General features: G+C 47.3%; 1 protein-coding gene across 2 annotated transcripts in view; it reads left to right on the top strand.

Annotated features, from left to right (window-relative positions):
• WDR93 (WD repeat domain 93) overlaps positions 1–12,394 on the top strand; it is a 41,344-nt gene that overhangs the window by 20,913 nt on the left and 8,037 nt on the right. The window contains exons 8-15 of one of the 2 annotated variants that reach the window (XM_068537704.1): positions 2,490–2,661; positions 4,850–4,920; positions 5,498–5,584; positions 6,635–6,754; positions 7,085–7,298; positions 9,088–9,151; positions 10,841–10,997; positions 11,361–11,562. In XM_068537704.1, the coding sequence (XP_068393805.1) occupies positions 2,490–2,661; positions 4,850–4,920; positions 5,498–5,584; positions 6,635–6,754; positions 7,085–7,298; positions 9,088–9,151; positions 10,841–10,997; positions 11,361–11,562 (1,087 nt within the window). The remainder of the gene's footprint in view (positions 1–2,489; positions 2,662–4,849; positions 4,921–5,497; positions 5,585–6,634; positions 6,755–7,084; positions 7,299–9,087; positions 9,152–10,840; positions 10,998–11,360; positions 11,563–12,394) is intronic. The other variant, XM_068537712.1, reaches the window with a different exon arrangement.

The raw sequence follows: 12,394 nt of genomic DNA on the forward strand, positions 1-12,394 counted from the left end.
TCATTTCAGTAAATGATGCTGGTTGTCTATATGGAAACAAAAGTGAAACTTGACCCCTGCCTCATATGATATACAAAATTAAATTCCAGATGAATCATAGAAGTAAATATGAAAGACAAAACAATAAAACTTTTAGAAAATAAGTCAATATCTTTATGACCTCTGGGTAGGAAAAGACTTTTTAAACAAAACACAAGAAGTACTTATATATAATAAAAGAAAAGTTGATAAGTTTGATTACATTAAAATTGAGGACTTCTAATCATCCAAAGACATCATTAAAAACATGAAAGAACAAATCATGTATTGGGAGAAGATATTTGCAAAACACGTAAAACTTATGAATGGTCCACATCCAGACTGTATAAAGAATTCCTACCAATTGTTAGGAAAAAGACAGATCATTCAGTATAAAACAGGCAGGAGATTATTCAAATGGCCAATAAACATATAAAAAGGTGCTCAACAAAATTAGTTATCAGGAATGCAAATTAAAACCATAATGAGATACCACTCCACACCCACCAGGATGGCTAAGATTAAAAGAGATTAATCATACCAAGTTGGTGAGGATGTGGAATAATCAGACCTCCCATACATTACAGTTAGCAATGAAAGTCAGTACAACCACCTTGGAAAACAGTTTAGCATTATCTGGTAATGTTGAAGATAAGTTATATCCTATGACCCAGCATTTACACTCCTAGGTAGGGCGACCAAGAATATCATTTTGCCTGGGACTAAGGGGTTTCCCGGGATGTGAGGCCTTTGGTGCTAAAACTGGGAAACTCCTGCACAAACCAGAATGAGTTGGTCACCCTACTTCTAGGTGTATACCTGATAGGCTTGCAAGTAAATGTGTACAAGGAGGCATGTACAAGAATGATAATAATGACATGATTTCCAATAGCCCCAAACCATGAAACAACTGAAATATCCATCAATAAAAGAACAGATAAATAAACTTTAGTTCACTCAATGGAATATTATACAGCAATGAAAATGAACAAACTACAGCTATACACAACAAAATGGATAAATCTCACAAACAATATTAAGCAAAAGAGGGCACATATAGAGTTAACACTGTGTAATTCCATTGTGTACAGCTCAAAATCAGGCAAAACAAAGCTGTAGTGTTTAGATGCATATTTAGGTAGCAAAAGTAAAATAAATGTCATGAAGTGATTACATAAAAGCCAAGAGAATGGTTGCCGCTCTTCCCAGGGGGTTATGACTGGAGAAGGGCCCTTGGGAAGGTTTTAGGGAGGGGTGATAATCTGTTTCTTGACCTCAGTAGAGACAGATGTTTGCTTTATAATAAATTATTAAGATATATTTTTATGCTCTTTTCTGAATGTGTTATATTTCACAACAAGAAAAAGATTTACTAAATGAAAATAAGCAATGAACAACAAAGAAGATCTATAGTACTGAAATGAAGAGATCTCCCAAGACATTTTGTTAAGTCAAAATGCAAGGATTCTAGTGTATGACAGCAATTCTCAAACTTTAGCTGGATCAGACTCACTTGGAGGACTTGTTAAAACCCAAATTGCTGGGCCCCACCCACCGAGGTTCTGTTTCAGTAGGTCTGGGGTGGGGCTTGAGAACCTTCATTTCTAACCCTGCCAGATCCCTGCTGATCTGGGACCACATTTTGAGGACTGCTAGTTGATATATGCTATCATTTGTTTATAAAATATATACAAATGTACATGTAATACATATAAAAAATATAATACTGTATATATTATATAACATAACAATATATTGCCATCTAGAAGGAGCCTCTTTCTAGAAATTTATGCAAGAAACTGATAACAATGGCTGCCTCTGGGGAAGGAGACCTGGGGCACAGTGAGACCTCCTGGGCAACTTGAGGGACCTGGGCACTTTCAGAAGTCCTGAAAGTTGGGCTGTGAACCCAGAAAATAAATCACTTAGTTTTACTGTGGCTTTAGGAGCAGATGAAAAAGAAGGAAATGCAAGGTTATTGGGAAGGAGAGTGATAAGAAAAGTGATTGGCAGAGAAAGGAGATTTTTTTAAAGGAAGGTAGTTGGATAAATGTAAGCACAGGAGGAGGCTGGGACTGTCGAATGTAGGTCTGCAGCAGCAGCTGAATAGCACGAGTAATGGCAGATTTGGGGCCTTGCTGAGCTGGGGAGACAGCAACAGTGATCTAAGGCCTCTAGTGACTCGTGAACATGTCCTTGGCCTCTGGAGGTTCTGTAGTCTGGAAACAGGAAATGACGGCAGGATGGAGATGGAGAAGTGGGAGGAGGAGAGCAGCTGCCCTTTGCCTGTGCTCCGTGAGCTGGTGGAGTAGGAGAGAGGCTGGGAAGAAGACTGAACACCTGGGCAAAGCAAGAACAGATTTCTGAGGATGAGAGATTCTGCAGGAAACTGGGAAGCATGGAGGAGAAGGGGGAAATCAGGAAGGAGGAAGTCAGATGGTTTGACCAATTCTGGAATATTTTCAACCTAGGTACCACATTTAAAAGCCCCCTGGAAGTCTTTGCAAAGATAGAGGACTGCTGTGGGCTGGGCTCTGGGCAGAATCACTTCATCAAGGACAGTCAGTGGGAGCAGCAGGCGTCAATCTTCAACGCCACCTTCAAGAAGTACCTGGATGGGGAGTGGGAGGAGGAGCCGCTCAGGTGAGCCATGGAGGGGGCCCAGCCAGAACGCCTCCTCCCTGGGAGCTTCTCCTCTCTGGGCACACGCAGGAATCAACCCAAGGACCTGAATTAATTCAAGGTCTCAAAGCTCTCGATGGTTTGGGGGACTTTTCTGAGAACTTCAGAAAAGTCTTTTGAAAAGTTGTATGGAGGGACTTCCCTGGTGGCGCAGCGGTTAAGAATCCGCCTGCCAATGCAGGGGACACGGGTTCGAGCCCTGGGCTGGGAGGATCCCATATGCCGCGGAGCAACTGAGCCCGTGCACCACAACTACTGAGCCTGCTCTCTCTAGAGCCGGTAAGCCACAACTACTGAGCTCACACACGTAGAGCCCATGCTCCGCAACAAGAGGAGCCACCACAATGAGAAGCATGCACACCACAACGAAGAATAGCCCCCGCTCACCGCAACTAGAGAAAGCCCGCGCACAGCAACAAAGACCCAACGCAGCCATAAATTAATTAATTAATTAAATTTCTTTTAAAAAGAAAAAATTCCTTAAAAAAAAAAAGTTGTATGGAGATTGTCTAAATATAGCTCGAACAAAGGCTGATAACATAGATTTTAAAGAAGGCATGGACATCTATGCAGATGAGAAGTAGAGTTTATTTTAGAATTTTTTTTTTTTGGCCGTACCACGTGGCTTGCAGGATCTCAGTTCCTCGACCAGGTATTGAACCCGGGCCACGGCAGTGAAGGCACTGAATCCTACCCACTGGACCACCAGGGAACTCCCTATTTTATAATTTTTTGTATGATAGCGTCTCCTTAAAAAAATTTGTTTTCCTGATTATCTAGACAGCACAGATGATCCTCAAGAGGGAAATAAAAGTCACCACTATTTTTTTTTTTTTTTTGCAATTGACAAGGAAATTTAGTTATTTCTGAGATATACATTTTAAAGTAATAACTAGAATTATGACTTATAACATTATACCAGAACATATAAGATTTTTAGAAATTTCATGTAATGTCTGAAACATTTATATTAACATATTTCCATACAAATAACCCAATGAAAGTTTAGTATTAGTTGTTTTGTTTGTTTTTTTATACTGCAGGTTCTTATTAGTCATCAATTTTATACACATCAGTGTATACATGTCAATCCCAATCGCCCAATCCAGCACACCACCATCCCCACCCCACCACAGTTTTCCCCCCTTGGTGTTCATATGTCTGTTCTCTACATCTGTGTCTCAACTTCTGCCCTGCAAACCAGCTCATCTGTACCATTTTTCTAGGTTCCACATACATGCATTAATATACGATATTTGTTTTTCTTTTTCTGACTTACTTCACTCTGTATGACAGTCTCTAGATCCATCCACGTCTCAACAAATGAAAGTCACCACTATTAATATTTTTCTCCATTTCCATCCAGTCTTTCTAAATGTAATACATTAATGTGTAATTATTAAAACATTACTTTCTAATCTCGGTCAGCAGGTAGGCCTCAGTGATTGTAAAAACTGAGCCCAAGTCCTTGAAGTATCTGGCGGAGCAGGTTCAGGAACCAGCTCTCCTCACGGCGACTGTGGGTCTCAGGGATGTTCTTGCTTCACATGGGAAGTGAAACCTCTCATCTTGCCGTCAAGTGGGCCTTGAATTTTCTCACTTCACACAAAGTCCCAGGGCTAGGCCCTAACAGAAACTACCTGAGGCCTGAACTGGAACCCAGTAAGGTTCAGTGCTGTGCTGTCCAGCGAGGTATTTAGGAATTTTGCAAGCCAGTCATTAAACCACTGGTAACCGTCCATAGTGGGAGTATTTATACCACAAAAAGCTATGAACCCTGTAAATCAGGAAATAGGGTTTTTTTTAAGAGTGCCAACTTATCAGCACACCACTGGTTGTACTGCTCCCAGGATAGGAGCATTTATGCACTTCACCCAAGTCTGGCATTAAGGGATCTTCCCCAAGATCCCTTTGGGAAGGGATCTGCCCACACTGGGTGCTGTTCCTGGCCTGGGAATAACTCCCACCGCTCCACCTGCCCTGCCCTCACCAGGACCAGCACATAGAATGTGATTTGCCTCATGGTCCTGAACTCCTGGGAAGGTCCATCTGAACTACCCATTTCTGGTCTTACTACCAAGACTCTGCCAGCATTTCTCCTTGCCAAGGAGTCTGCCATGGCTCTGACCAGTGTCTCTTTCTTTCCCAGTATGGCCACGTTCCACTTCCTCCTTCCTAGCTGCATAATTGCAATGCCAGTGGAAGTCAAGAGCCCCCCAGGTAAATGAACGTGAAGCAGGTGGTCACCTTGGGGGAATGCTTGGCAAGCCCTCCTAGGGAAGTTCTGCACAGCACACCCTGCCTGCTGGGAGGGAATGAGGTGGAAAGTCGGCTGCCAGCGGCAGCTTAATGGTTTCTGGTTGGACCTGTGGCCCCTGAGCCCAGATCCCCTGATATGGAGGCTGGCACTGTCTTCAGGGAGTGAGCTGCCACAGAGGACGGTGTGCACACACGTCCTGCCAGGCTGCTTCTGGATATGAATTCAGAATTTTGTAGAAAATGTCACTTAAAACACTGACAGCCAAGTGGACATGAATTATCTAGAAGATGTGAAAGCAGCTGAGGAGCAGTTGTGACCATCCTCCCTGCACTCCCTGCACAGGAAGGCGACTTGGCCCTAGGAACAGCCCTCCTGGGGCGGGGCCCAGCCCCTCATCTGGAAGCTCACCCTTCAGTTGGGTGCTGCCCATTAGAACGAACCATTTCAAACTGACTTCCTCTTGGGCAAATCCCTTCACACAAACCAAAGGCCACCCAGACTCCTTACGTAATGCCCATTTCCTCTCTTCTTTCCCAGGGGTAGCCTGTGTCATTGGCGTACACTGGACTGGGAGTCACAACTTCTTCCTCTATTCACTTAACCGAACGCTGAAGGATAAAGCTGGTACTTTACTGCCGAGATGGGAGTGGTCTAAGCTCAGCGCTCTGAGAACATGTCCTTCTTCAGCTTAGCTGAGAGCACGTGACTGACACAGCAGCGTGGCTTTAGGGGACCAGAGTTGTGCAGGCAGAGTGGGTGGTTTGGCAGCTGTGGTGTGACCCCAAGGCTCTGTCTCTGAACTGTCATGTTTCTTAAAGATGACAGGTCCATAGGGACAGAGCCCCATCAGGTCCACAGGGCTCCTTAGACAACAAAGGTAAAAAGAAGGTGGGCTTGGCACCAGAGGGCCCATCCCAGCACAACTGTCTGCGAACTGTGTAGTCTCAGGCCAGTCACTTCACACCCCAATCCCGTTTTCTCATCCAAAACAGAAAACTACTCAATTACACCATTGTTATCCACTGCATGCATTTGTTGTGAATAGCAAAATTCAGAGTTTCTGTATGTGAAAGCTCTTTGAAATTGAAAGGCACTTAGGAGATATGGGTGGTGGTGGTTTTTTACAAACTCATGGAGGCAGTTACATGAGCAAGTTCACTTTTGTGAGAATTCCTTGAAGTACAACACTATGTTGTACTTCAGAGTTATATCTCAGAAGTAAAGTTTAAAAACTCACAAGGGAAGAATTTCTTTCCTTCCATCCCTGTCCCAGGCAACCTGGCTTCTCATCTCAACTTCCGTGCTGACCGGGCTTATATGACCTTGGGCAAGTCACTTACTTCTCTGCCTCAGTCTCCTCATCTGTAAGACAGGGGTACTAATAGGACCCACCTCATAGGGTCCTTGTGAGAATTAAATGAAATAATTCATTAAAGTGCCTACCATGCTGTTTAGCACCTACTAAGTACTCATTCAATGTCAGCTGTAGTATAAAAATGGTGTAACTTGTTGTTATATATATTATCCTGAGGAAGGAGACAGCATTGCACAGAGAGGAGAGAGATGGTGAGTCCAGACAGGCAGACTAGTCTGGGTCTCATGTTGTCCAGGTGGAGGTGATGGGTGGGGGCGGGGTCCGGGGGGCAGCCTGGTGAGTGGTGTCCTCCCCACTAGACCCCGAGGGCGTGTGGCCCTGTGCTGCACCCATTGCGGTGTCTCAGCTCAGCGGCTGCTACTCCTACCTGGTGCTGGCCTGCGAGGATGGTGTGCTCACACTGTGGGACCTAGCCGAAGGTGAGCCCCACAGCTGCCTAATACCGCCGTCCCTCTGATACACATTTGATGGCTAGAGTCAGTACCTGGCTGCGTTGTAGCTTCCTTCCCTCCGCTCCAGTGCTGACCCTGCCCCCCTCCATGGGTTTGGTTCCCCCAAATACTTAGAAGGGGTCCCCCTGAAGGGGGCTCCCCTCGGACATTGGGGTTTATTGCCTTCACCCTCGGGGGATGCTCATTGCTTGGTTTTGCCCTCACGTCCCTCACACTCTTGCTGGTCATAGACCCTGCGCCCATGGCTGCCTCCCTCTTCCCCCTTTTCTGACCTGCTTGTGCCTTTACTTTCTCCAGGACTCTCTCTTGGGGTCATCGCTCTTCCTGAAAGATGTCTCTGCCAAAGCATTCACTTCCTGAAATACTTCTTAGTCCACAAAGGACAGAACATGTATCCCGAGGGTCCAGTGAAATCCCAAATGAAATGTGTGGTACTGTGTACAGATGCTTCTCTCCATCTGGTGGCAGCCACGGGGACCCAAAGACCCACCCTCAGTGTGCTGGTGGAGAGGTCAGTGGCTTGAGGGCAGGGTGGGTACATGATCTGCCAGACAGATGATGCTATTTAATGGTAAAAACTGACAATCTCTCAGCCTAGAGTCCACTTTCCCTCTAGTCATCACTTTCCCAGTGAGCTTCTCAAGATCACCAATGTCTTTTACATGTGGGTGTATATATATATATATATATATAAATTGTATGATGGCACAAATGACATCTTTCATATCCCACATGACCAGGAAGAGGGTCATTTCTGCCAAAATAGTTTTTTATCAGTTTCTCCAAGGGTCTCTCTCTCTCTTTTAAATTGTGAACTATTTTATGCAGGCAAATGATCTGTACAATATGTGTGAGGGGGTGTATTTAGCATACATATCGGGGGGGGGGGTGAGAACTACACTGTACCCATCACCGAGCTTAAGAAATAGATCATCTCCAATTCAGTTAAGACTCTCTGTGTGCTTCTCCCTGATCACATCCTTCTCTCTCCTCCTCCAAGTTAACCACCTTTTAATTATCTATTGCTACATATAACAAACCACTCCACAACTTAATGGCTTAAGAAAACAGTCAGCGTTTAGTCTCTGATGCAGTCAGTACTATGGGCTGGTCTCGCCTTGGCTCTCACAGGTGCCTTTGGGCAGCTGGCAGCTCGGTTAGGGGTTGGATGTCTAAGCCGGCCTCACTCACGTACCAGGCAGTTGGCAGCTGTTGTCCGGGGCACTCTTCCTTTCGGCCTCTCCTGCAGACCATCTCAGGCTCCGTCACCTGGTAGCCTGAGGGCTCCCAGAAGCCAGCGAGGTTCACTGATGCTTTCCAAGCCTCTGACACTGGACAAAGCATGTCACCTGGCCACACCCACATTTAAGCAGCAGAAAAATAGACTCCACCTTTTTAGTAGTAGTTACTGCCAAATATTATGTCTACTTTTTTTTTTTTTCAATCTACCACATTGTTTTCTCTTTTTTTTATTACTTTATTTATTTTTGGCTGCACTGGGTCTTCATTGCCGTGCGCAGGCTTTCTCTAGTTGCGGTGAGCGGGGGCTACTCTTTGTTGCTGTGCACACGTTCCTCATTGCAGTGGCTTCCCTTGTTGCGGAACACAGGCTCTAGGCGTGTGGGCTCAGGAGTTGTGGCGCGCGGGCTCAGTAGTTGTGGCTCACGGGCTCTAGAGCGCAGGCTCAGTAGTTGTGGTGCACGGGCTTAGTTGCTCCGCAGCATGTGGGATCTTCCTGGACCAGGGATTGAACCCGTGTCCCCTGCACTGGCAGGCAGATTCTTAACCACTGTGCCGCCAGGGAAGTCCCTTTTTTCTTTTTTCTTTTTTTTAAAATTTATTTATGTTTTCCTAAATTCATCATTTCTTTGTTTTCCTTTAAGAATTAACCATATCCATATGACTGTATCTCCAAGCAATATATTGTTTAGCTGTGCATATTTTAGGGGACCTGTAAGTGGAATCATATTATGTATATTCTCCAACTTGTTTTTCAATGCTATTTATTCTGTAACTTGCTTTGTGATATTGTTCATGAGAGCCATACATGTTGTATGTAGCTCCAGCTCTTTTATTTTTGTTGCTATATTGTATCCCACCGTATAATGTAACACAGTTACTTAAGCATTCTCCTACCAATGATTTATTTAGATTGTTCCCAGTTTTCACTGCTGTGAACATCTCTGACATGCCTCCTGATGCTTATAGACAAGAATTTCTCCAGGATATATGCCTAGGAGAGGATAGCAAAACTTGAAAAGTCTTCAAGTCTGGATGTCTGTGTGTCTTGTTTCCTATAGGCCTGTGAAGCACCTGGATGAAGCCATCTGTGCAGTGGCCCCAGTCCAAGCCTTACCTGGCATGGTAGGTTCCTCAGGCCCCTCATTCCTCTTTAGTGAATGTATTCTTTATTCCTTCCAAAAATACTGGGCTGGCCAAAAAGTTCGTTCGGGTTTTTAATCCCACCTTAGGGAAAACCCCGAACGAACTTTTTGGCCAACCCAATGTTGGTTGAAGGCCTGTCGTGTGCTGGGCACTAGACTAGCTTTGGGCACTGACACGAAGGAGAAAGCACCTGCCCTCGTGGAGCTCACAGTTCAGTTGGGAAGACAGGCGAGCCCCCAAGCACCTGCAATAGAACCTGAGAAAGGCTGTGATATATCATGCAAAGGATACTGTGGAACGGAGAGAGGGGCCTCCTAACTCAGCTTGCAGAGGTCGGTGGGGAGGAAGTGATGGGCAGTGAGCTGAGCCACGGGCACTAAGAGGGCAGCACCATGGAGGCGAGAGAACACCGTGTCCCAGGCCGGCAGGAAGTTCAAGGAGCTGCAGGATCAGACTCCTGTGGGGTGTGGAGAGGGAAGAGGCTGGGGGGTGGGGGCAGAGGGGCCCTTGTCTGGGATGGAGCTTGAAGCTTAGAGGGGAGTTAGAGCCAGGGAGCTCCAACTGTGTCCAGGGCAGGGCAGCGAGTGGAGCAGCGTTAGTGAGGAGACGGGCCCCACAGCCCAGGGCTGCCTGGGCTGCAGCCAGAGGACAGGGAGGCACTGAGGCTGCTCTCGGCTTGTGGAGCTGATTCTCTAATCCCTACAGGGCCACTGAAGGAAACACAGGCCTGGAGGGAAAGCCTGTGATTCCCTGTGTGGCCCTGCCGGGAGTCAGGGGCCTACAGGACCCCCAGAAGAGGCTCTGAGAGAGTCCAGGGCTGAAAGCGTAGATTCTGTGCTCAGCAGCCGGTTAGCGGTAGTTAAAGCCGTGGGGAGCAGCGCGGCTGGCCAGAGCGAGGAGGTGCGTAGAGAAGAGGTTCCCGGGGGCGCTACCATCACTTACACTGTAAGTCTTCCGGGACAGGGAAAATGAGCTCATGAAGTGATGGACAGGGGCGCCCCAGGAAAACCAGGAGGGGGCTCCTGGCGGCTCAGGGAGAAGGGCTGGAAGAAAGCGAGAGCACAGGGTCCTGTGCTGAAGAGAAACCGAGTACTTTGTGGAGACCAGTGTCCATGGCAAGGGGGACAGCAGGGGAGGTCGGGGTGCAGGGAGGGCGAGGAGAGGCTCTCTCAGGCGTCTGAGTGTGTGGCAGCGGGAAGAGGATGTAGGGTCAAGGGGGGTTTTAAAGATGGCGGTGAGTTTAGTATGTTCATCTACAGAGAGGAAAGAGCCCAGGCAGGAGAGAGGCCTCAGCTCCATCCCAGGGCAGGAGCGGCCGTTGGCTTGAACAGTCCCCGAGGAGGTGGGAGGAAAGGGTACGGCACAGATGCAGAACTGAATCCTGGCCGTGTGGAGGGGGAAGGAGCAAGAGAAGCAGGGCCAAGTGGGGAAGGACGGGCCCGGAACAGACACAGCCCTGGGGCCGGCCAGCTCCTGCTGGAGGCTCCATAGGAGCAAACACGCACATTGCTGCTATCCCCTGAACGATCTGGCTGGGGCCACAGGCTGGGTGCCAAGAGTGAAAAAATTCTCTGTTCTTTTTTAAATTTCTAGCTGCTTTTCTTATTTCACACGGGGGTGAGTGACAAGAGTGGAGAAGTCCCCATTCACCATCTCTTTGCTCCCCAGGTGCTGATCTTTTCCAGCAATGGCTCTGTGCACCTCATGGATGTGGCCAAGCCGCAGATCGTCTGCGCCTTTGCTCCCCCAAGGTCCTACCACCTGGCGGTCCCCTGGAAGCCAGTGTTTGGCGTGTCTTTACACCACCCGTGTTTCCTGCTCCGAGGTACGGAAGGGGGATCGTGAGGGCTGCTGCCCAGACCTGTGGCCTGCTGACCGTTTCCCTGAATTTCTCAGTCCTCTCAGAAAGCATAGGGTGACCCCACCCAGTCTCCTCCCCACGCCTCATCCCATCCACCACAGGCCAGCAGGACACCACCGCTGAGTCCTCACTTGGCACTTAGATAAAATGCCAGACAAGGTCTCCTCTCTGGACCCCTGCTCCTCCAGATCAAGTGAGCCCCTCACAGCTCAACCCCAGTGACCCCGGCTTTGTAAGCAGAGAGCGGCCCCTCATGCCCGCTGGGACTACAAGGCCACAGAGAAAGGGATCACTGTAACAGAACGCGGTGTTCCTGTTTCGTCCCAGGAGACCATCCAGATGAAATTGGATCTGCCAGCCAAGCCGAGGACATCCCAAATTCTATTTTCTATTTTAATTTCGAGGCCTACCCACTCCTGGAACAAATCTCAAGAAATTGCACCATTCCTCAAGCTAATGTGTTGGATGACACAACTTTCCCCCAGGTGTTGCCCTTGGAGGAAAGATGCGAGAATTTCTTCCAAAAGAGGTAGAGTTCTGGGTCTCTATCTCCTCCCCGCACCGCACCCGGGGTTGTCTCTGGACTAAGGAATAGTGGTTTGCTTGATGGTAAGATCCTTTCAGCATTCAAATCTCATTCAGACTGGTAGAAAAGGAGTAATGAATTCAGGCTGGTAAGAAAAGAAGGGCTGCAAGTTGGTATTTTCTTCCTGTCAAGACTGTCTTTTCTTTTTGCTTTCTCAATTTTTTTTTTAAGTATATTTGGATTATCAGACACAGTCATCTAAGACAGGGGTTGGCAAACTACAGCCAAATTTGGCCCACTGCCTGTTTTTGTAAATAAAGTTTCACTGGAACACATCACACCCACTGCTTTATGTCTCATCTACTTATGTAAGTGCTACAACAGCAGAGTTGAACAGCTGCAACAGAGACCCTATGACCCATAAAGCCTAAATCATTTACTATCTGGCCCTTTATAGAAGATGTTTGCCAGCCCCTAGTCTAAGACCCCTTTCCTCTCTCCGTCATCCAGATAAACGATTATGTGATACATCTTTCCTCTTCCCCTTTCTGTAAACCCCAGCCTCACAGGGACTCTGCTTGTGTTCCTTCCTCCTATAAGAGCATCATTAATGGTACTCAGTCCATTCTGGGGAAGCAGGGGTCTCTTCCAATCCATCCACAACAAACTTCTAGGGGTTTTCAAATTCTTGTTGACAATTTCTGCCATGATCTGACCATACCTGTCAGGTGGAAGAGGGTTGTCAGTGGAGCCGTGGACTCTCACACCACCTGCCACTACAGAGCTGGGGGGCTTTGGTGGGCTCTCCCTGCCAGGGTCTCAGTGTCCCTCGAGG

This window comes from Eschrichtius robustus, chromosome 1 (assembly GCF_028021215.1).
Source record: "Eschrichtius robustus isolate mEscRob2 chromosome 1, mEscRob2.pri, whole genome shotgun sequence".
Classification (NCBI taxonomy): Eukaryota; Metazoa; Chordata; class Mammalia; order Artiodactyla; family Eschrichtiidae; genus Eschrichtius; species Eschrichtius robustus.